The following is a 24,938-nucleotide window of genomic DNA, read 5'->3' as shown; positions in this document are numbered from 1 at the left end:
GAGAGAGAGAGTGAGCATGAGCGGGAGGGGCAGAGGGAGAGGGAGAGAGAATCCCAAGCAGACTCTGTGCTGAACACAGAGCCCAACGTGGGGCTCATCTCACGACCTGAGTTGAAACCAAGAGTTGGACACTCAACTAACCGCACCACCCAGGCACCCCATACCTTCTGTTTTCATAATTTTAAAAAATTGTGTCCTTCTATAGATTTTATAGTTTTCTTTATATACAGTGATACTGATCTTATTAAGTTGGTTCCTAAGTAGTAATGGTAGTTTGTGTTATTGGTATGAATTAAATCTCTCTTTCATTGCATTGTCTAATCCAATGTTGTTCAGTAGAAATATAATATGAATCACAAATACAGTTAAAATTTTCTTACAGTCACATTAAAAATTAATAGATAAATTAATTTTTCATAGCATATTTTGACACGTATCTAAAATACTATCATTTCAACATATAACTTATAAAAATTATTAATAAGATATTTTACTTTATTTTTTCATATTAAATCCTTAAAATCCAGGGTTTATGTTAGAATACATCCTAATTCTGATTAGCCTCATATCCAGAGCTTAATAGTCACATTTGGTTGCTGCTACCATAATGAACAGCATGGCTTTAGTCAATTAGAGACATTAATTTTTTTTTTAAAGATTTTATTTATTTATTCATGAGAGACACAGAGAGAGAGAGAGAGGCAGAGGGAGAAGTAGGCTCCCAAGGAGCAGGGAGCCCGATGCGGGACTCGATCCCAGGACCCTGGGATCATGACCTGAGCCAAAGGCAGACGCTTAACCATCTGAGCCACCCAGGCGCCCGAGACATTAATTTTTAAAAATGTTTTTCTTGCATATAGATTATCACACACAAATCTCTTACTAGGTTGTGATGATTTTTTAGTTCATTTTCTGGTTTTCTCCATGGCAAAATACAATACATAAATTGTAACACTTTTTCACTTCCAGTTGAATCTTTAACACTTTATTTTACGTAAAAAAATCTGTTGCATTGGTTGTAACTTCTAGAAATATGTGAAATAAATACTGTGAGGGACAACTGTTTTGCCCCAGACATGATATCAATGGAAATGTTTTTAATATGCTGATTTCTGGAATACAACCTCCCTTATCAACATAAAGAAGTCTATTCCTGATGTTCAAACTTGTTCTTTTTTGTTGTCTATATTTTGAAGTAAAGAGTAAGTGTTACATTTTATCAAATGCTTCTTTTGGACATATGTCACTATGGCCATATGAATTTTTCTTTTAATACATAATAAAAATAAATCATATTAATAGACATTCTAATGTTGGACTATGCTTGCATCCTTGGAAGAAATCCCAGGTTTATTTTTTTTTTACACAGTGGAACTGACTCACTTTGTTAACTTTTTATTCCAACATTTTGCAGTTGAATAAATAAGTGAGGTTTTTGTTTGCTTTTATTTTGGTGTGTATATATATGCTCTCTGATTCTGGTTTTGTTATTAGTGCTGCATCTATTATGTAGTTGGTGTTTAACTGTGACAGAAAACTGTCTGTTTTGTGCAAGTTCCAGAGAACATCTGCATAAAATCTATCTTATTCTGATGCCTTTGATGGAAGTGGGGTTTGATTGCTTTTCAACTTTGATGGTATACTTAGCTTTATATTTCTTCTGTACTAATTTAATAATTTATCTTTTCCTGAGAAATAAAGGATGATGCTTTAGATTTTTAAATGTAATTATTCTATTATAATTTTTATTATGTAATATTTTAAGCATACAGAGAAACATAGAGAATATTCTGATGAACATATGTGCCAACCATCCAGGTTTGCTGGATATTAGCATTTTACTATATTTGTCTAATATTTTAACAGATAGAACTATAATGATATTCTTGAAACCTTCATAAATCCATCTCTGATCTCATTTTTTTTTTATTCTTATGTTAATCCCCATACATTACAACATTAGTTTTAGATGAAGTGTTCCATGATTCATTGTTTGTGCACAACACCCAGTGCTCCATGCAGAACGTGCCCTCCTCAATACCCACCACCAGGCTAACCCAACCTCCCATTCCCCTCCCCTCTAGAACCCTGTTTGTTTTTCAGAGTCCATCGTCTCTCATGGTTCGTCTACCCCTCCGATTTCCCCCGCTTCATTCCTCCCCTCCCGCTACCTTCTTCTTCTTTTTTTTTTTTTCTTAACATATATTGCATTATTTGTTTCAGAGGTACAGATCTGAGATTCAACAGTCTTGCACAATTCACAGTGCTTACCAGAGCACACACCCTCCCCAGTGTCTATCACCCAGTCACCCCATCCCTCCCACCCCACCTCCCACTCCAGCAACCCTCAGTTTGTTTCCTGAGATTAAGAATTCCTCATATCAGTGAGTCTGATCTCATTTTTATCCCTATTGATAAACGTGGCTCCAGGTCATATTCAGTTTTTTGTGGATCTGATATATATGACCTATTCTTTCTCATAGTTTACAATGACCTCCACAGGCTGTATTTTTCTCATTCTTCAGTCCTAATGGCATTCATTTGTTTTGTTGTCTGTCTCTCTTGTACCCAATGGACTGACAATATGTTTTCTATTGAATGGATCATTTCAAAGAACTAGCTCCTGGTTTTATTTATCAGGTTCCCTAAAAAATTTGTCTTATACTTTGTTACTGTGTTAGAATTTACTTGCAACACACCCAAATTTATTTGTTTCCCTATCTTTTTTCCCCCATCTTTTAATGAATGCATTTACAAGTTTAGTCTTTCCCCTTTTTGACAGTTACTACAATGCACAGGTTTTAATATATACTAATCAGCGTCAGATAAGCATAGGTGGTATTATTCTTGGCTAGACCTTTGTTAATTTCTTTGTGCCTTACATTGTGACCAGAGAATAGTTGGGAAATTAAATTCTAGATCAAAATAATTTTCTGTGATCTTTATAGACATTTTTTTTTCCTTCGACTTCTGGCATTCAGTATACTAGATAAAAATGTGATGATAGTCTAGTCTTGTTCCCTTATAGATCACTTATTTTTGTTTTTTTCTTTTACAGAAATGTATAGTATATTCTTTGTAGTCTTAAAACAATTTTTTTTTAAAGATTTTATTTATTTATTTGACAGAGAGAGGGCACAAGCAGGGGAAGCAGCAGAGGGAGAGGGAGAAGCAGGCTCCCCGCCGAGCAGGGAGCCGGATGTGGGGCTCGATCCCAGGACCCTGGGACCATGACCTGAGCTGAAGGCAGACGCTTAACCGACTGAGCCACCCAGGCGCCCCAAAACAATTTTTTTTATTAAGTAAACACTACCCTCAACGTGGGGCTTGAACTCATGGCCTCAAGATCAAGAGTGACATGCTCTACCAACTGAGCCAGCTGGGTGCCCCTATTTGTTTTATTCTTGAGTCTAGATGTATGTCTTATCTTCAGTATTGGTATTAGGATCTTGGTGAGTTCTTTGGATCTGATGACATTAGTTTCTTTGTAAGCTCAAGGGAACTTCCTTCAATTATTTTTTAAATTTTATTATTCTCTTTGTATATTTTCCTTGCACTTTTATTAAACAGATAAGCATTTTTTAGGCCTCTTAACTTTTTCTCATGATTCTTGTCTCCCTTACTGACATTTTACTCTATATTCTGATAAGTGTAATAGTTATACAATTTACAGTCTCAACACAGGTGTGCAACAAAAATAACATCTTAAAATTTTATTTTAACTCAACTCAATCTTTTTTGCCACTGAAAGTAAAAGAAAGAAAAAAAGAATGTTTTTCAACCCAAGGCAATTTAGTTTTACTTCTTAAAAAAAATTTTAGCCTTATTTTTAAAATTTGTTACATTTTATTATTCTGTTTTTTTAATCTTCTTTTTTTTTATTCTTATGTTAATCCCCATACATTACATCATTAGTTTTAGATGAAGTGTTCCACGATTCATTGTTTGTGCACAACACCCAGTGCTCCATGCAGAATGTGCCCTCCTCAATACCCAGGCTAACCCATCCTCCCACCCCCCTCCCCTCTAGAACCCTGTTTGTTTTTCAGAGTCCATCATCTCTCATGGTTCGTCTACCCCTCCGATTTCCCCCGCTTCATTCTTCCCCTCCCGCTACCTTCTTCTTCTTCTTCTTCTTTTTCTTAACATATATTGCATTATTTGTTTCAGAGGTACAGATCTGAGATTCAACAGTCTTGCACAATTCACAGCGCTTACCAGAGCACACACCCTCCCCAGTGTCCATCACCCAGTCACCCCATCCCTCCCACCCCACCCCCCACTCCAACAATACTCAGTTTGTTTCCTGCGATTAAGAATTCCTCATATCAGTGAGATCATATGATACATGTCTTTCTCTTTTTGACTTATTTCATTCAACATAATACTCTCCAGTTCCATCCACGTCGTTGCAAATGGCAAGATCTCATTTCTTTTGATGGCTGCATAATATTCCATTGTATATATATACCACATCTTCTTTATCCATTCATCTGTCGATGGACATCTTGGCTCTTTCCACAGTTTGGCTATTGTGGACATTGCTGCTATAAACATCGGGGTGCATGTACCCCTTCGGATCCCTACTTTTGTATCTTTGGGGTAAATACCCAGTAGTGCAATTGCTGGATCATATGGTAGCTCTGTTTTCAACTTTTTGAGGAGCCTCCATACTGTTTTCCAGAGTGACTGCACCAGCTTGCACTCCCACCAACAGTGTAGGAGGGTTCCCCTTTCTCCGCATCCCCACCAACATCTGTCGTTTCCTGACTTGTTAATTTTAGCCATTCTGACTGGTGTGAGGTGGTATCTCATTGAGGTTTTGATTTGGATTTCCCTGATGCTGAGCGATATTGAGCACTTTTTCATGTGTCTATTGGACATTTGGATGTCTTCTTTGGAAAAATGTCTGTTCATGTCTTCCGCCCATTTCTTGATTGGATTCTTTGTTCTTTGGGTGTTGAGTTTGATGAGTTCTTTATAGATTTTGGATACTAGCCCTTTATCTGATATGTCATTTGCAAATATCTTCTCCCATTCTGTCGGTTGTCTTTTGGTTTTGTTGACTGTTTCCTTTGCTTTGCAAAAGCTTTTTATCTTGATGAAGTCCCAATAGTTCATTTTTGCCCTTGCTTCCCTTGCCTTTGGCAATGTTTCTAGGAAGAAGTTGCTTCGGCTGAGGTCAAAGAGGTTGCTGCCTGTGTTCTCCTTTAGGATTTTGATGGACTCCTGTCTCACATTGAGGTCTTTCAACCATTTGGGTCTATTTTTGTGTGTGGTGTAAAGAAATGGTCCAGTTTCATTCTTCTGCATGTGGCTATCCAATTTTCCCAACACCATTTGTTGAAGAGACTGTCTTTGTTCCATTGGACATTCTTTCCTGCTTTGTCAAAGATGAGTTGACCATAGAGTTGAGGGTCCATTTCTGGGCTCTCTATTCTGTTCCATTGATCTATGTGTCTGTTTTTGTGCCAGTACCATGCTGTCTTGATGATGACAGCTTTGTAATAGAGCTGGAAGTCTGGAATTGTGATGCCGCCAGCTTTGCTTTTCTTATTATTCTGTTTTTTAATTTTGTTATCCCTTTTTAAAAAAGTAATCTCTACACCCAGTGTGGGGCTTTGAACTCACAATCCCAAGGTCAAGAGTCAGACGCTCTACAGACTGCACCAGCCAGATGCCCCAAAGGAACTCAGTTTTAAACATGGCCCATTCAGAATTCCAAATCGGTTCAAAATTCTCTCTCTTCTTTATTCCCTCTTTCTCCTGGGAATGATCTAAATTCTCAGAGGATTTATGTATCATCCTGGCACTGGGAGTAGGACATTTAGTACAACTAATTCCCTCTGTTCTCACTATCCTCTGCAGAGAGAGCTAGTTGTTTCTGGTTCCTCTTGTCATGCGCTCCTATGGGCTGCTGTCCTCGCCATGGCTTCTCTCTTAAAACACATACTCTGCATTCTTTTTGTAGGGCCCTAAGGCTCCTTTGGTTTTCCATTCCTCTCATCAGTTTTTTATACTGAGGTGTCAGTGTTCTGTGGAAGTGTTCTTGGTCCCCTTGTCTAGACACATCCATCAACCATTGGCGGTATGTTGCTCTGCTGCTGTGTTGGATGCAGAGACTCTCTAGTGGGCTTGCCACCACCCAAGAGAGTGAGGTACAGGTACCCGGTCTTCCGGACTTCTACAAAATGAGATGGGGGCTTACATCACTTACTCACCCCTCTGGGAGTCATCCTGGGTTGGAGGATGCTGGGACACACTGACCCCTTCTTAACCACATCTATAATCTATACATCTGTAATCTAATCAGGATACCCTCTGATTTTTTTCCTCTCCTGCCTGCTGATAATATCTTTCCTTTCCCTTTTAAGTAAGAAAATGACTATCATAGTGTGAATTTTAGCTTCATGATATAAACTCTCTGCTTCCTGTCTTCCAGGATTGCTCTTTAAGTGAAAAGATCCATTTTAGGGAATATCGAGGAAAATCTTATTTTTCAAAATCCCGTCCCCTTGCAATTAAAAGCTTCAGTGTCAAGGACTATTTTTAAAAATGCATTAATAAATCTATTTAAAAATTTAATTGTTTCCTTTAGTCCAGGAAGTATCAGGCCTGTTCTTGAAGGGAAAGTGCGTGACAAGTAATGAGGGCTTCCTGCATTGTGGAGGTCAAATAAAGATGATAAGAAGCAGAGGGTATTGGGTAGTGGGAATTGAAGGCAGGGGTGGAAAGCCAGTGTTTAAAAATCTCAAATAATACTTGACTGAAGCTAAGGTCTCATCTTTGGAAATACTAGTTAGATTTTCAAATGTGTCTACGATTATTTTGTGGCCGTTGTCACCCCTGCTCTCTGCCACCATCATGACCCCCAAGATGTCTGGCAGAAGCTGCCGATGCCTGGCTGCGTATTTGAGAGCATTTGACAAATGTAATCCTATGTACTCGTATCACCTTTCCCTCTCCTTCTGCGGCCCTCATCAATTGGTTTCGTTCTCTGTGACCTCCCATTGCTGCTGGTACTGACCTGGGGGCGGGGAGCTGCTATATATGATTTCTCCTTAGATGATTTCTGCTACTGTATGTGACTTGCTCTCTACAGTTCTCACCGGACTAGCTTGATCCTGTTCATTTAACCTTTTCAGCAATCAGGATATCTATTCATCTGCAAATCAGGTTGCCTGCCAAAGCCCTGCTCTACCTTTGCCTCATAGATAACTATAGTTGGGTTGATCTTTGTGATTCGAGCTTTTATCGATGCTTTTATGCAATGATTTAGGCAAGTCCCTGGAAGGGGAAAAGGCTGTGACTAGGTTCTACAGAGTAGTGAGCCCCAGGCTGAACTTTCTGCTTTTATAGCCTGAGGGACAAGGAAGTTGAAGGAGGCCCTGAGGAAAGTTCTTAATAAAGCCAAGTTGTACTAATTACCTTCAGAGCTCTGCAGAATGCTCATCAGAAGCCTCTTATGTTGTGCTAACAATCTGGGCTCTCATTATTGTTTGCAAGTGTTTGCAGCACAGGAAGCTCGGAACCAGGCCCTCAGAGGTAGAGAATCTAACAATAAGGAGTTTCCCGTGAAGCCTGCCTCCAGGGGAAGCGATGAAAGACAGGGGCAGAATATCAACAAAGAAATTCTAAATTTTAAGGGACAGAAATATTGATAACTATTTGAAATTAAATTATGTGATGACAACAACAGGCAGGTTGACATCAGCAGGAATATTAATATTGTGCTAGAGCAGAGCAAAATGGGACAAGGAGATGATGGGATGGCGATTGCATAATGGATTTGTGAGAACTATCATCTGAAGAAAGAGGGCCTTATCATCTATGAGAATATTTCATTTTATGAATAAGAATGTTACATTTTGTTTAAGTGATTTAAAATTTTATTTTAGGGGGATGAAGGAGTGCACTTGCTGAGATGAGCATCGGGTATTGTATGGAAGTGTTGAATCACTATGTCGTGCACCTGAAACTAATATTACACTATGTTAACTAACCAGGATTTAAGTAAAAACGTAAAAAAAAACTTTTTAAATTTTTAAGTGAGAAGTTACACGTAAAGTGCTCGGGATGGCGCCTAGCACATAGTGGGCACTCAGTGGCTGTTTTTGTGGTTATCACAAGTATTATTAGGGGTTCCATATTTATTAAAACACAGAAAGTTTTACTGCTGTTTTAAAGTAATGAGTTGGTGTGAATTCTACAATATCATTGAAGGAAAGGTGGAATTTGGTAAGCGGTCTGGGAAACAGCCTGCTGATGGTGAAGAGCAAGGTATCCTATTTAAGAGTGGCTTTCTGTTCTCTCATCCAGTCCTTCTTTGATTTTTTTCCCAATAACTTTATGATGTTGGTACTATAATTTCCAATTTACAAGAAATACAGTGAGATTATGAATATTCCCCAAGATCAAACGACTAAAATATAATGGAGCCAGGATTTAAATCCAGGCAGTCTGATACCAGAATCCATAATTTTGACCAAAACTTAAAATGTCTTCTTTCTTGTAAACTCTTTTTTTTTTTCTAAAATTTTTTTAAAATTTTATTTATTTATTTGAGACAGAGAGAATGAGAGACAGAGAGCATGAGAGGGAGGAGGGTCAGAGGGAGAAGCAGACTCCCTGCCGAGCAGGGAGCCTGATGTGGGACTCGATCCCGGGACTCCAGGATCATGACCTGAGCCGAAGGCAGTCGCTTAACCAACTGAGCCACCCAGGCGCCCCCTTTTTTATTTCTAATTTTTTTTTTCTTTCTCGTAAACTCTTAAGTGGTTAGAGTATCCTAATTGAAAGAGGAAAGGCTAAAATAGAAGTTATCTGCATTTAGGATTGAAGTACTTTGAGGTATGAAAAAGCTCTAAAGTCCATGAGAAATACACATCCCCTGCCAGGCAGCAGATTTGCGGTCTCATGAGGCATATTTCCTACCTCAGGGTAGGGGAACATGATGATCTCTGCCTAGCAGGATTTCAGAATTGCTATGGACCAGTAACTGCCATGTGCCTGCCACTCTTCCCTTTTCTAATGGGTGTGTTTACTGAAGTTATCTTGCCTGGCTCACCAATGTAGATTGGGTATTTGTGGGGCAGGCAGAAAACTTGTTTTTTTTTAGTTCATAGTTCTCTAGACCAAGGGGAGCCCGCATCTGAACCTGGTAGAGATCACAAGACCTAAACTTTGATCCAACTCATGTAATTGTTTGAAGCTTGTGGGGAGGTGGTGAGTGTGCTTGATGGGGTAAAATATGAATGTTTATGGACAATAGGGAAGATTTGATTACTGTTGAGAAAATATTCACTCTATTCCTCTTCCACTGTGAATAGAATTTACTCCCCTGCTCTAGGATACTGAGCTTGAACATGTGACTTTCTTTGGCTGATGGACATTAGCACCCTTGATGTAAGCAAAGACTTGAAATGTGCTTTAGTAATAGGGCTTTGCCCACTTGCGCCTCTGCCATTATTAGAAGAAGAACATGTCCTGGGTAGCTTGTTGGCCCATGGATGATGAGAGACATGTGAAAAAAATCCAGAATCAAGCCCCAATTGGCCTAGCTAGCAAAGCCCAGCCTAGATAAGCCAAATCCTGGCTGACCCATAGACCAATGAGTGTGAGAATAAATGCTTATTGTCATGTGGCACTGAAATTGTGGGTGTTGTCACACCACAGTAGCTACATAAATATTCCATGGTCAAATAACTTTTGAGAATTGCTGCATAATACCTGCTTCATTTCAGAGATTTATAAAGTGTATTATCATACTCTCTGATAAATCCTTTAGTAAAGACAATTGTTTGGCTTCATATAACCCAGTTTTCCAGACATCTTTGAGCACTGAATCCTTTTTTGGTGTGTTAAAAGTAAAAAAAAATAATAATAATAAATTAAATGTTAGCTGGGGTTTGATCTAATTTTCTTTTCTTAAAAAGAGAAATTCCCCTTTGTTGAGGAAAACACCTAATAGAGCATTTTGATTATGAAATTTAAGAATCTCTGATATATGATGGAAATGGAAGTATTTATAAATCAAGACCACAATGAGATACCACCTCACACCTATCAGAATGGCTAAAATTAACAAGTCAGGAAACAACAGATGTTGATGAGGATGCAGAGAAAGGGCAACCCTCTTACTGTTGGTGGGAATGCAAGCTGGTGTAGCCACTCTGGAAAACAGTATGGAGGTTCCTCAAAAAGTTAAAAATAGAACTACCCTATGACCCAGCAATTACATTACTAGGTATTTACCCAAAGGATACAAAAATACTAATTTGAGGGGACACATGCACCCCAATGTTTATAGCAGCATTATCAACAATAGCCAAATTATGGAAAGAGCCCAAATGTCCATCGACTGATGAATGGATAAAGAAGATGTATATATACAGGGGCACCTGGTGGCTCAGTCGTTAAGCGTCTGCCTTCAGCTCAGGTCATGGTCCCAGGGTCCTGGGATGGAGCCCCGCATCGGGCTCCCTGCTCCTCGGGAAGCCTGCTTCTCCCTCTCCCACTCCCCCTGCTTGTGTTCCCTCTCTCTCTGTGTCACATAAATAAATAAAATCTTAAAAAAATAAAAGAAGATGTATATATACATATACAATGGAATATTACTCAGTCATCAAAAAGAATAAAATCTTGTTATTTGCAACGAAGTGGATGGAGCTAGAGTGTATTATGCTAAGTGAAAAAAGTCAGTCAGAGAAAGACAATTATCATAGGATTTCACTCGTATGTAGAATTTAAGAAACAAAACAGATGAACATGGGGGGAAAAAAAGAGAGGCAAACCACAAAACAGACTCTTAACTATAGAGAACACACTGAGGGTTACTGGAAGGGTGGTGGGTGGGGGATGGGTTAAATGGGTGATGGGTAGTATGGAGGCACTTCTTTTTTTTTTTAATTTTATTAAAAAATTTTTATATGTTATGTTAGTCACCATACAATACATCATTAGTTTTTGATGTGGTGATCCATGATCCATTGTTTTCATATAACACCCAGTGCTCCATGCAATACCTGCCCTCCTTAATACCCATCACCGGGCTAACCCATCCCCCCACCTCCCTCCCCTCTAAAACCCTCAGTTTGTTTCTCGGAGTCCATAGTCTCTCATGGTTCATTTCCCCTTCCGATTTCCCCCCCTTCATTTTTCCCTTCCTTCTCCTAATGTCCTCCATGCTATTCCTTATGTTCCACAAATAAATGAAACCATATGATAATTGACTTTCTCTGCTTGACTTATTTCACTTAGCATAATCTCCTCCAGTCCCATCCCTGTTGATGTAAAAGTTGGGTATTCATCCTTTCTGATGGCTGAGTAATATTCCACTGTATATATGGACCACATCTTCTTTATCCATTCATCTGTTGAAGGGCATCTCAGCTCTTTCCACAGTTTGGCTATTGCGGACATTGCCGCTATGAACGCTGGGGTGCATATGGCCCTTCTTTTCACTACACCTGCATCTTTGGAGTAAATACCCAGGAGTGCAATTGCTGGGTCATAGGGTAGCTCTATTTTTAATTTTTTGAGGCACCTCCACACTGTTTTCCAAAGTGGCTGTACCAACTTGCATTCCCACCAACAGTGTAAGAGGGTTCCCCTTTCTCCACAACCTCTCCAACATTTGTTGTTTCTTGCCTTGTAAAATTTTGCCATTCTCACTGGTGTAAGGTGGTATCTCAATGTGGTTTTAATTTGAATTTCCCTGATGGCTAACGATGATGAACATTTTTTCATGTGTTTGTTAGCCATTTGTATGTCTTCTTCAGAGAAGTGTCTGTTCATGTCTTCTGCCCATTTTTGACTTATTTATTTTTTATTAAAAAATTTTTTTTTAAGATTTTATGTATTTATTTGAGAGAGAGAACGAGCGAGAGAGAGACGAGCAGGGAGAGGGAGAAACAGACTGCCCACTGAGCAGGGAGCCCGATGCGGCACTCAATCCCAGGACCCTGGGATCATGATCTGAGCTGAAGGCAGACGCTTAACGGAATGAGCCACCCAGGGGCCCCCAGAGGGCATTTGTTATGGTGAGCTCTGGGTATTGTATGTAAGTGATGAATCACTACATTGTACACCCGAAACTAATATTACACTATATGTTGACTAACTGGAACTTAAATAAAGACTTGAAACTATAAAACAAATAAAATAAATGGAAGATATTTAGATATTAAAATTTTGATTATGGTGTATAACAATATATAAAGAACTTTGAGTCTTCTCCCTGTGGATTGGATTGGAGAGAAATTTGGAAGACTGGGGAACAGGAGAAGACAACTATAAAGATTATCTCAGCAGAGAAAACTTTGGGTCTCTATGGTAGCAGGCAGCCTTAAGGCAAAGGTGAGGAGCAGTCAGTGAGCAGTACCTTGTGATGGGAATGGCTGAGGACTTTGTAGCTTGATGACATCAATGATCAATTCTAATTTCCCCCCTATCCTGTCTAGTACAAGGAATCTCTTACATTTTCTACGATATCTTCATTAAATGTCAGTTATTCAAATAAACACCATGTTAATTTTGCTTTAGAGAATGAAGGAATAAGGAAAAAGACCGTGCTCCATGCTTGGTGTGATGTGGTACTGGGAAGGGTGAACAGTCATGAAAGTGGGCATGCATGTAAACAATGCTTCAGTGGATGCAGGAAAATGGAGGGCCATGCAGTGCAATAGTGAGCACTTGAGTGCCCTCGGAAATATGAGTGGGGTGGTTCTAGAGTTTATTCTGTGCAAAAGATGGAGGACAAGGCAGATATTTTAGCCCAAACATTTGTTTGCACAAATATCTATGCGTTTCTGCATATTTTCTAGCATCCCCTGCAGAAGCCAAGTGACTAGATTCTGGTTCCTGGGGTGGGAGTGAGGCAGACCACTACCAGGGGCCTGGGTTTTAGGGATATCCTGCATAATGACATTTCCCTGCTCTTCCCCTGCACTAACATTCTCTCTCTCTCTCTCTCTTTTTTTTTTTAAGAGAAAAAGCATGAGTGGGAGGGGCAGAGGGAGAGGATCTCAAGCAGACTCTGCCCTGAGCATAGCGCCCAACACAGGGCTCCATCTCACGTCCCTGAGATCATGACCTGAGCCAAAATCAAGAGTCAGATGCTTAACTGACTGAGCCACCTAGGCGCCCCTGCACTAGCATTCTTTTTTTTTTTTTAAAGATTTTATTTATTTATTTGAGAGAGAGAGAATAAGAGACAGAGAGCGTGAGAGGGAGGAGGGTCAGAGGGAGAAGCAGACTCCCTGCCGAGCAGGGAGCCCGATGCGGGACTCGATCCCGGGACTCCAGGATCATGACCTGAGCCGAAGGCAGTCGCTTAACCAACTGAGCCACCCAGGCGCCCTTAATTGATTTTTTTAAAAAAGATTTTTCTTTCTTTTTTTTTTTTTTTAAAGATTTTATTTATTTATTTGAGAAAGAAAGAATGAGACAGAGAGAGCTTGAGAGGGGGGAGGGTCAGAGGGAGAAGCAGACTCCCTGCCGAGCAGGGAGCCCGATGCGGGACTCGATCCCGGGACTCTGGGATCATGACCTGAGCCAAAGGCAGTCGCTTAACCAACTGAGCCACCCAGGCGCCCCAAAACTCTACAGATTTGAAGCCATGGAAACCATCAGTCCTTTTGCGCTGTGGTGATGCAAAAGAGTACAATCACTTTGAAAAACCATGTGGCAATTGCTTATCAGGTTACACATGGACTTGTCATATGACCCAGCACTTGCCCTTGCAGGTACTTACCACAGTAAACTGAAAGTGCATGTCTCCAAAATGCTGTTTGCAAATGTTTATAGCAGCTTCATGGAGAATCATCAAGACTAGGAAGCAACCAGGTATACTCCTAAAGATGGATGGTTAAGCAAACTGGTTGAATGGTAAACGGAATACTATTCAGTAATAAAAATATATGAGCTGATGATTCTTAGAACAACATAAATGTTGTTTTAAATGTTTTTTTTTTAAGATTTTTATTTATTTATTTAATTGACAGAGAGATAGAGAGAGAGAGCACAGGTAGGCAGAGAGGCAGGCAGAGTGGGAGGGAGAAGCAGGCTCTCTGCTGAGCAGGCTCAGTCTCGGGACCCTGGGATCGTGACCTGAGCCGAAGGCAGCCACTTAATCGACTGAGCCACCCAGGCGCTCCTTTAAGTGTGTTTTAATAAGTGAAAGAATCAGACCAAAACCAGAAAGTGAAAGAATCAGACCACATATTATATAATCCTGTTCATATGACATCCTGGAGAAGGAAAACCTATAAGAATGGACAATAGTTCAGTTGTATCCAGGGGTTAAGAGAAGTGTAAGTTGTTGTCTATAAAGGGACACATAGGGGGATTTTTAGATTGATAGAATTATCCTGCATCCTATGGTATTGGGATGGCAGATACATGAATGAATGGATTTGTCAAAACCTATAAAACTGTACATCACTACAAGTGAACTTTACTCATTACAAGTAAAAAAAAAAAAATCAGCTAGAAGGTGGGAGGAACCGCAGGACAGAATGTAGACTATTACAAAAAGATCTAAGACACAGAAAGGTGAGGAAAAAAGGAGCTGATGTAATGTGTTGATTGGAAGCTGTTAACTCCACAGGCTAAAAACAGAAGGAACATTCCAGAAAGACTGTACTCTAGTTGGTAAATTTGTTGCCCACAGGGTTGCTAGTTAACAATTTTTGAATGACTTTACATATAAACTAGAGCTGAACAGATAAACTAGAGTTGGTCAGAGAAGTAAGGGGAAAGGCTAAAATAGAAGGGATTATACTAAAAACATCACTATGAAGTCATGGTTCTCTCTCTCTTTTTCTTTCTCGATATATATATTGATACAAAGAAGTGTAGATTTGATAGATTTGTTTGTATACACAGGTGCATACACACACACACATTTTCTAACTGTGTCTGCCTAGAGGGCCTAAAAATGATTCCCCAGTAGTGATGAGAATATCCAGCCTTCAGATAATGTTTCCTAAATATTATTCTCTAATAAAAGGAAGCAGGACTCTTTGGACAAATCACTGATTTTAGGGCTGGGACAGGAAAAATACAAGATAAGCCTAGAGCAACCTGTACTTCCAAAAAGAAAAAAACAAAACAAAACACAGCAAAACAAAACCAAAAACACAAAGAGAAGGATTGGGGCATATCCAAAGGAAACAGAGGTCAAACTGAAGGTGCCGCCAATGGCCAAGATGGAACAAGTTGAGTAATAAAACAAGTAACATAGTATGGAATTATAACCAGAGTATAGAACAAATAAACATGAGCCCATGCTGATGAAAACAAACAAACAAACAAAGTAAAAGTAAATTTTACAGAAGTAAAATTTATCAGTTGTATAACACCCAGTGCTCATCACATCATGTGCCCTCCTTAAAGCCCATCACCCAGTTACCCCATTCCCCCCCTCCACCTCCCCTCCAGCAACCCTCAGTTTGTTTCCTATAGTTACAGTCTCTCATGGCTTTTCTCCTCTTAGATGACTTCCCATTCTGTTTTCCCTCTCTTCCCCTACGGTCCTCTGCCCTGTTTCTTATATTCCACATATGAGTAAAACCATATGATAATTGTCTTTTTCTGATTGGCTTATTTCGCTCAGCATAATACCCTTCAGCTCCATCCACGTCATTGTAAATGGTAAGTATTCATCCTCTCTGATGGCTGAGTAATATTGCATTGTAGGTATGTATATATATATATATACCCCACATTTTCGTTATCCATTCATCTGTCGATAGACTTTGGCTCTTTCCACAGTTTGGCTATTGTGGACATTGTTGCTATGAACATTGGGGTGCAAGTGCCCCTTCAAATCACTACATTTGTATCTTTGGGGTAAATACCTAATAGTGCAGTTGCTGGGCTATAGGGTAGCTCTATTTTTAACGTCTTGAGGAACCTCCATACTGTTTTCCAGAGTGGCCGCCCCAGCTTGCATTCCCACCAACAGTGTAGGAGGGTTCCCCTTTCTCCACATCCCCACCAACATCTGTCGTTTCCTGACTTGTTAATTTTAACCATTCTGACGAGTGAGAGGTGGTATCTCATTGTGGTTTTGATTTGTATTTCTCAGGCACAGTTTTGTAAATCTTGAGATGTGCAATGTTTCTAATTTTATAGTGATGGGAAAGGATTCAGGAGTGCAAATTCCCCTGGGAAGCTTTAGTATCAAATTGAACTCACTGAAGGATCAAAATAAAATACATACATCATTATTATAAATTATGTTAGCGTATCGAGCAGGTTGTGCTTAGTGTTGTATTGTCGTGCTTACATTTTTTATGGCTACCTAGAATCATTGCAGTTAAACAAGTCATCAGTATGTATGAAGAAATTTTGAAAATTGAATCAGGTAGAAAATTCTCATAGTCTTGTATTTTGTCTTTCTATGATTTAGTAAATAGAATTCAGTTGATGTGTTATTTGCCATTTAAGAAAAATTCCTAACTTAAAAGATGGTTATATATTAACCACTTGGTAGTATGGTTTTCAACAGATTAACTTTTCAAATGTGGGGTTTACAACTGATGAGTGAAAAATAGGAAAAAAAAAAACTAGTTATATCTTAGTAAATGCTCTAAATTCTTTTCTTTTTTTTTTTTTTAAAGGTTTTATTTATTTATTTGACAGAGAGAGAGACAGCAAGAGAGGGAACACAAGCATGGGGTGGGGGGTGGGAGAGGGAGAAGCAGGCTTCCTGCAGAGCAGGGAGCCTGATGCAGGGTTCGATCCCAGGACCCTGGGATCATGACCTGAGCCGAAGGCGGACTCTTAACGACTGAGCCACCCAGGCACCCCTCTAAGTTCTTTTCTAAAGAGTTATATAATAGGTGATGAACTATCTTATCAATAGTTCAAATATATTGGCTGTTGGACTCATGTTTAATTAATTGATTAATTGAAAATTTAACAAATGTTTACTGAGAAATTAGTGTGAACTGGCTATAAAGTATGTACTGTAGAGGAAGTTGTCAGTAAAGTAACAAAGTCACACTTCTGTGTATAGTATGTTCCAGGTAAGGAGGTATATGGACAGGTGAACAAACAAATTAAATATAATGATAATAATAGTTGAGTACTATAGTTGAGTCAAAAACTAATGATGTAATGTATGGTGATTAACATAACATAATAAAATAAAATTTAAAAAAAAGAAAAAGAAAAAAAAATAGTTGAGTACTGATAAGGACCGTGAAGAATAGAACAAGTTGGGAACAGTGTCCACTGGGGATTTGATAACATTTAAGCAAAGACCTGAGGGAAGTGAGGGAGCTTTCTGAGCATTGACACCAGAAAGTACAAAGGCCCTGAGGCAGGAGTGAGCTTAGATTGTCCAGGAATAGCAGGGAACTCAGTGTGAGTGAAGAGGAGGGAGTGAGTAGTAGAATGGCAAGACAAGACAGCTCATCTGAAACTAATGTGTCCCTGCATGAGGAGCACTAGTCATCTCATAGTATTTCCAGAGAGAAAAATAGGTAATATCATCATTATTTTGTGCATTTATCTTACAGTTGAAGATTTGATAGTCCCACAAGGAAAAATTGACAAATTGCTTTATTACCAATCAATCCCCTTTTTCTACCAAACGACTATCTGAAGACATAAATATTAACTCCTTTAGGATGTTATATAGCTCTGAAAAAAATAGGTTAACAAATAAAATCTACCTTAAAAAAAAAATCCATGTTATGTTGTTCTTCATTTAGATTCTTGGAATAGTTTTTTAACTAGAGAAATAAAAAATCTGAGATGTTAATTTATGCTCTGATTCACAATTAATTATTTTAACTTTTTATTAAAAGCTAGACATACTCTAGCTCCCTCCTTTAACAAATTTCCCACTCTTGGGTGTATGTGCACACATGCATCCTTACATGAACTTTTCTTCATGGGTTTGAGCCCTGTTTTACCAATATACTTGCATTAGAATATGGTGGAGAAAATGTGAACATATGACTAAATCAAATATAATTAATAATGTTTATGATAAGCATGATCATTAAATATTTAAGGTCCTCATGGCTATTCTCATCCAGATGTTACACAACTGGACATGCTATTTTCTTTTTTAGTGACAGACTTTTGAAGAGGAAAGTATCATGTCAGTAATTTAAATGCTGTGTGGGCTGTAAACCCTGAATTAGTGCATGGAGAAGATCTGACAGGAATGAAACTAGGTCACTGTGGATCCTACAACCCTAAGAGGTGAAGCTTAGAGACAGTTTTGCCTTCTCAACAACCTTGAAAGCATTCTTGACTTCTTTGTTCCTCAGGCTATACACCACAGGATTTAGCATGGGGATGATCATAGTGTAGAACACAGATACAATTTTGTCTGGGTCCGTGGAGTGGCTGGAGCTGAGCTGGGAATACATGAACATGGCTGTCCCATAGAAGATGGACACTGCAGTGATGTGGGAGGCACAGGTGGATACAGCCTTCTGATATCCAGTAGATGAGGGCATCTTCAGGATGGTGATAAAAATGAACAGTAGGAAATCAAGATAATGAGGAGAGCAAAAAAGATGTGGAAGTTTGCTACAAAAACAAGAACCAGCTCACTGACATGTTTATCAGAGCAAGAGAGAGCCATGACTGCAGGAACATCACAGAAAAAGTGATGGATCACAATGGACTTACAGAAGGAGAGCCTGAAAATGTTCCCAATGTGGATAGAGGCATTTGGAAATCCACAGACATAGCACCCTATGGCCAGACGAGCACACACACCTATGGTCATGGTCATGGTGTAATGGAGGGGTTTGCACACTGCTGCATAGCGGTCATAGGCCATTGAAGCCAGGAGGTAACTTTCTACAGTGGCAAAGACTGCAAAAAAGAACATCTGAGCAGCACATGCATGGTAAGAGATGACCTTGTCTCCTATAAGTAATCCAGCCATGACCTTGGGAGTGACAGCTGTAGAGTAAAAAACATCCACCAGAGACAGGTTACTGAGGAAAAAGTACATGGGAGTGTGGAGGCGAGAGTCCAAGAGAATCAGCAGCATCATCCCCAAGTTCCCAACCACACTGATGAGATAAATGAGGGTGAACATGAGAAAGAGGGGGATCTGCAGCTCTGGGGCATTTGTTAGTCCCAGCAGGATGAATTCAGTCACTTCTGTGTTGTTTTCCATGGGTGTTGTTGGGGAATCACAGGAAGCCCTGTAGCAATGAGAAATAAAGGAACAGAAAGGCAATTTATATGTAATTTAAAGATACCTGAAGAGAAAGAGAGAGACAAAGAGAGAGGAGAAAGAAAGAAAAAAAAGAAAGAAAGAAGATAGATGTGCATTTTTTCATCATAGCAGTAATTCTTACTTCCAAATTATTCAAGTCTCTAGTATGAACTTGACAACAAAATTTAATGAATGAATTACCTATATAGTTATACATTGATGAAACTAAAGGATCTTTGTGGATCATCTCCCACCTTCTAATTTTTATAAATTTGTAAACTGAGATGTGGAAAAAGGAATGTCTTGATCAAGATGGCAGGTCTGGAATTAAATATATCTGTCATTTCAGTTCCACAAGCTTGTAAATTTCGACACTTCTATGTTGCTTGTGTGCCAAGAACTGCTCTAGACAATATGTGTGTATTCATTTATTTTTCTCAAAGACCCCACAAGATTGACTAGTAATTAAGCCCATTTAAGTTATGAGGCACAGAGGTTGGATAATGTATCTAATTTATAAAATTATTACTGTCAAACCAAGTTTTATACCCAAAGATTGGTTCTTTAGTCCACTGGTTTTAATTTTTAAAACATTGAGTTTAACTCAATTTACAATTACTCATTGTCTCTGTCATCCCAAAATCAGTGTTAGGGCCTTTATACTTAGGCAACTGAGGCATATAAGCAGAGTAGATGTAGTAAGGTAACTGGAGCATTAAGGGCGTATACAACCAGCAGAGTCAATTCAGAGAGCAAGGCACAGCATCCAGTGTAGAGCTTGGGCTCTGGGAAGAGGTGCACATCAGCCCTATCATTGACTACTGAAGGGGCATTGGTTCCAACCTCAGTACCTAGACCTGATTTTCTGCATACACAAAATGAAGATTGTCATGAGATCTACCTCAAGATATTGTTTTGTTTTTTAGTTTTTTTTTTTTGTTTTTTTTTTTTTTATTTGAGAGAGAATGAGATAGAGAGAGCATGAGAAGGGGGAGGGTCAGAGGGAGAATCAGACTCCCCGCTGAGCAGGGAGCCCGATTGCGGGACTCGATCCCGGGACTCCAGGATCATGACCTGAGCCGAAGGCAGTGGCTTAACCAACTGAGCCACCCAGGCGCCCCCTTTTAGTTTTTTTTTAAAAAATTCAACTTTTTATTTAAATTCTAGTTAGTTAACAAATATGGTAAAATTAGTTTCAGGTGTAGAACTTAGTGATTCATCACTTATATATAACACCCAGTGCTTACCCCAAGTGCCCTCCTTAATACCCATCACCCAATTAGCCCATTCAGCACCCACCTTCCACCATCAACCCTCAGTTTGTTCTCCATCATTAAGAGTCTCTTATGGTGCACCTCTCTCTCTCTCTCTCTTTCCTTATAGAAATAAAGAGATAATGCATTATAAACAATGAGCAAAATGCTGGGTGCTCAGCGTGGCCTAATATATAAGTTAGCTGTAGTATTATCCTTAGGATGGAATGATAGCCCTTATGTTTGTTTGAGAAAGGTGGGTGGTGACATGCAGAAATTCAGGGATGGATGAGTTCTGAAGTTTATAACCTCTCTTTGATTTCCTTGTTCTCACACACTTGGTCCACTGATGATTTTGTCTCCTCCAGTGTTCCTCAGTCTATCTGTCCTCTGCCAGCTTGAGTGGCTGTTCTAGCCATTCCAAATGAGCCATTCTTTTGCATAATTTCTTTCTTAAAATCCATATTTTAGCATGAGTCAAAGAATGTCCCTTCTGAAACTCATTCTTCCTCTCATTACTATCATCTCATGGTTGAATCACCAAGATCAAGGGCTGAAAGGTCCTGGTTTGTTGGCTGCCTTTAGCCTGCAGGTCTGTTTTGGTAGTGAGATCCACATTAAATTTTTTTTTTTATGTGATATGTTCTTGTGTAGGAACAGTGCCTTAAATCTTTTGAATTTGAATTTGAAGGCTTTAGAAAGACATCTCTCTTCTGCTAATCATTCTCTACCACTGTCCTCCCGCTTCTGCAAATCTTCCTTCTACAATCCCAGGCCCTAAAGTCATTAAGTTTGTCAACCTCTGACAGTCATAACCACTCTTAGAATGTGGCATGTTGTGGAGAAAAGGGAACCCTCTTACACTGTTGGTGGGAATGCAAGTTGGTACAACCACTTCGGAAAACAGCATGGAGGTTCCTCAAAAAATTAAAAATAGAGCTACCCTACGACCCAGAAATTGCACTCCTGGGTTTACCCCTAAGACACAGATGTAGTGAAAAGAAGGGCCATATGCACCCCAGTGTTCATATCAGCAATGTCCACAGTAGCCAAACTGTGAAAGAGCCGAGATTTCCTTCAACAGATGAATGGATAAGAAAGATGTGGTCCATATATACAATGGACTATTACTCAGCCATCAGAAAGGATGAAAGAGCATGTGGAGAAGAGGTGGACAGTAACCAGAATCAACAGTTAGAAACGTGAGTAGAAATATGAGTTAGAAACGTGAACCTTTCAGCCCAGCTGACCATGCAGAAGGTATGCAACCTCATGAGTGAGCCCATAGGAAAGCAGTAAAGGAACTACCCCACCAACCACAGAATTATGAGACATAATAAACTGTTGTTTCAAGCATTGTGATATTTTGCTACACAACAATAGATAACTGATTATACAGTTTTTATAATCTCTCTAATTGATCTATGGGCTGAACAGAATCTTCAGCTTCTTAGTGGTTTTCCTGAAAGCATTATTCACCTCTTTATTCCTTAGACTATAGACAATAGGGTTCAACATGGGGACTATTATTGTATAGAACATAGATGCCATTTGGTCATTGTCCATAGAATGACTAGAACTGGGTTGTAAGTACGTGAACATGACAGTCCCATAGAAGATGGTTACAGCAGTGAGGTGTGAGGCACAGGTGGAGAAAGCTTTCTTTCTTTCCTCAGCTGAGCACATCCTCAGGATGGCAATGAAGACGAACAGATAGGAGGTCAAGATAACTATAAGGGAAAAACAGACATTGAAAGCTGCTAAGATAAAGAGCACAATCTCATTTATATAGATATCAGAGCAGGAAAGAGCCAGAATTGGGTGGGTTATCACAGAAAAAGTGATGGACCACATTGGAATGGCAGAAGGAGAGGCAGAAGGTAAATCCAGTATGGATGGCAGATTCAACAAAGCCCCAGACATAGCAGCTTACTGCCAATTGAGCACACCAGCTGGTACTCACAGTGGTGGTATAATGTAAGGGCTTACATACTGCTACATGCCGATCATAAGCCATGGCAGCTAACAGGAAACAGTCTACGTTGGCAAAAGCCGCAAAGAACGTCTGAGCAATACATCCACCATAGGAGATGACTTTATCCCCTGTGAGAAACCCAGCCAGCACACTGGGGGTAACAGCTGAGGAGTAAGCACAGTCCGCCAGAGAGAGGTTACTGAGGAAAATATACATGGAGTGTGGAGACGAGAGTCCAACAGAATCAACATGATCATCCCAAGATTTCCAATGAGGGTAGTGAGATAACTGAAAGTGAACGTTATGAAGAGAGGGACTTGCAGTTCTGGGCTGTCAGTCAGTCCCAAGAGCCTAAACTCATTCACCTTGGTGCTGTTCTCCATAGATACTATTTTGAAATTATGGCTCGCCTGTCAAAACCAGAAGGCAAAATGGATAAATTACTTATGCATGGAAAATGACTCAGAGCTCACCCAAGTCACCCATATGACATGAGTGCACGATGACACCATTACCAGCACAGGGTTCCCAGTAACCCAGAGACTGGCATCTTCTGACCTCCATCTTTCAATGTGTAAGGGTATATACATACTTGTCAGTTCCTGACCCCACTGAGATATTCCAAATTACCACTCAGTTATCTTCAAAATGGCTATTGCTTATTTTTATGTAGGTTGAAGGTTTCTGTGATCTTCATTTTATCGCCTTGGAAAAGCAACATAAATGTTCCTGGGCTTTAATTTCTTCATCTGAAAAAATTAAGTGGGGGCATTGTGTTTCCTACTTTTACTATATTACAAAATTCTTAGAGCAATTTTAAAAGGCACTTTGAAAACAACACAAGTATTTTCAGAGGCAGCATATCGTTATAGTGAAGAACATGGTCTCTGGGTGACCTATCTGCATTCAAATTCTGGCATTTCCACTTGCTAGCTGGTAACCCTGGGCAAGTCACAGCCTTTCTGTGCATCCGTTTAAAACAGAGGCGATGATATTAGTACTTCACAAGGCTGTTTGGAGAATTTAATGAGTTGATATGGTTGAATCACCCAAAATACTGCCTAATAGTGTGTAATAAATCATAAGTTGTATTATTACTATTTTTAAAGATTTTATTTATTCATTTGAGACACAGAGATAGAGAGAGAGCATGAGCAGGGGAGAGGCAGAGGGAGAGGGAGAAGCAGGCTCTCCGCTGAGCCAGGAGCCCGATGCAGGACTCGATCCCAGGACGCTGGGATCATGACCTGAGCCAAAGGCAGACGCTTAACCATCTGAGCCACCCAGGTGCCCCAAGTTGTATTATTATTAAATAAGTATTGTTATTATGAATAATATGTATTTAAGGTTGTTGAAAAAAATAACAAAAGAAAACCAACACAATTATTGGAACCATACTACTAAAGAAACTTATGTGGGTGAGTGACCGCATAACTTAAATTCAAATCTGTTTAAACAAACATACTGTTTTTAAAAATATTAACAACAAAAAATTGGGGGCCAAACATCAGGAATGATAACAGGTACAAAGATTGAGATACTATCTTTTATGGCATGACTACTGCAAAAGGAATCTATTGAAGGTTATACCAATTATTTCAGCCAACTGTATAATTTCATCATAAAATAGCCTCCACAATTCTCAGAATCCAGGCTACATATCTGGCTAACCCGGATAAAGTCTTCCACAAAGAATCCCTTAATGCCAGAATTATTCAGGCCTGGCTCTCTTTCCCTCACACTCCACGTGTAGTCCGTGAGAACACCTTGTTATCTCTACCTTCAAAATATAGCCTGAATTCATGTCCTTGTCACCACCTCCTGTGTACCAGCTCTAAGCCACGGCATCACTTAGGCCATACGTGGTAAGAACTGAGTCCTGCAGTGGGTCACTGGAAAAGGTAAGAAGAGAAAATCTGAGGTGCGTTGCAGATATGAGAGCTGAAAGATGGTGGGAGCCAAAGAGTACATACTGAAGATGCCAAAGTTTTGTCTTTTCAAGTAGATAGTGAGTGTGTCCCATAGGCCATGTCTTTTTAATGCTAACAACAATAAGATCAGTGGAGCTCCTGGGTGGCTCCAGTCGGTTGAGCGTCAGATTCTTGGTTTCGGCTCAGGTCATGATCTCAGGGTCGTGATCTCAGGAGCATGCTCTCGAGGTCATGAGATCAAGCCCTGCACCAGGCTCCACGCTCAGCATGGAATCTGCTTGAGATTCTCTCTCCCTCTCCCTCTGCCCCTCCCCCCCCACTGCTCACGTGTGCTCTCTCTCACTCTCTCTCAAAATAAATAAATAGATCGTAAAAAAACAACAATGATATCAGCAATAATGGGTAGCCAAGCACTACTGCTACTTATTCACGGAAGTCTGAAACCTTTGATCCAGGGCCTCTGCAAAGCCTGTGTTAAGCTGCACGTGAGACTAGCTTTCATAACACAGTACCAGGTACTTCAGAATGTGCTTCATTAACAGGCTCAATAAACAGCTCATTCAGAGATTCACTCATTCATT

The 24,938-nt window shown here is 39.7% G+C and overlaps 1 protein-coding gene and 1 pseudogene across 1 annotated transcript; both read right to left on the bottom strand.

The window, feature by feature from the left end:
• Positions 1-17,842: 17,842 nt before the first annotated feature.
• LOC123856386 (olfactory receptor 5B2-like) lies at positions 17,843-19,178 on the bottom strand. Its single transcript, XM_045892589.2, is given in 2 exon segments — positions 17,843-18,508; positions 18,511-19,178. Coding segments are annotated over 2 exon segments (939 nt in total). The 5' UTR covers positions 19,157-19,178; the 3' UTR covers positions 17,843-18,215.
• Positions 19,179-21,812: 2,634 nt separating this feature from the next.
• Positions 21,813-22,812, bottom strand: LOC123856385 (olfactory receptor 5B12-like; annotated as a pseudogene).
• Between the last annotated feature and the right edge of the window lie 2,126 nt (positions 22,813-24,938).

This window comes from Mirounga angustirostris, unplaced genomic scaffold (genome assembly GCF_029215605.1).
Source record: "Mirounga angustirostris isolate CCGP_5_RB_7025 unplaced genomic scaffold, mMirAng1.0.hap1 SCAF_13, whole genome shotgun sequence".
Classification (NCBI taxonomy): Eukaryota; Metazoa; Chordata; class Mammalia; order Carnivora; family Phocidae; genus Mirounga; species Mirounga angustirostris.
The sequence above is the reverse complement of the archived record's forward strand: the minus strand, read 5'-3'. Positions and strand labels throughout refer to the sequence as shown.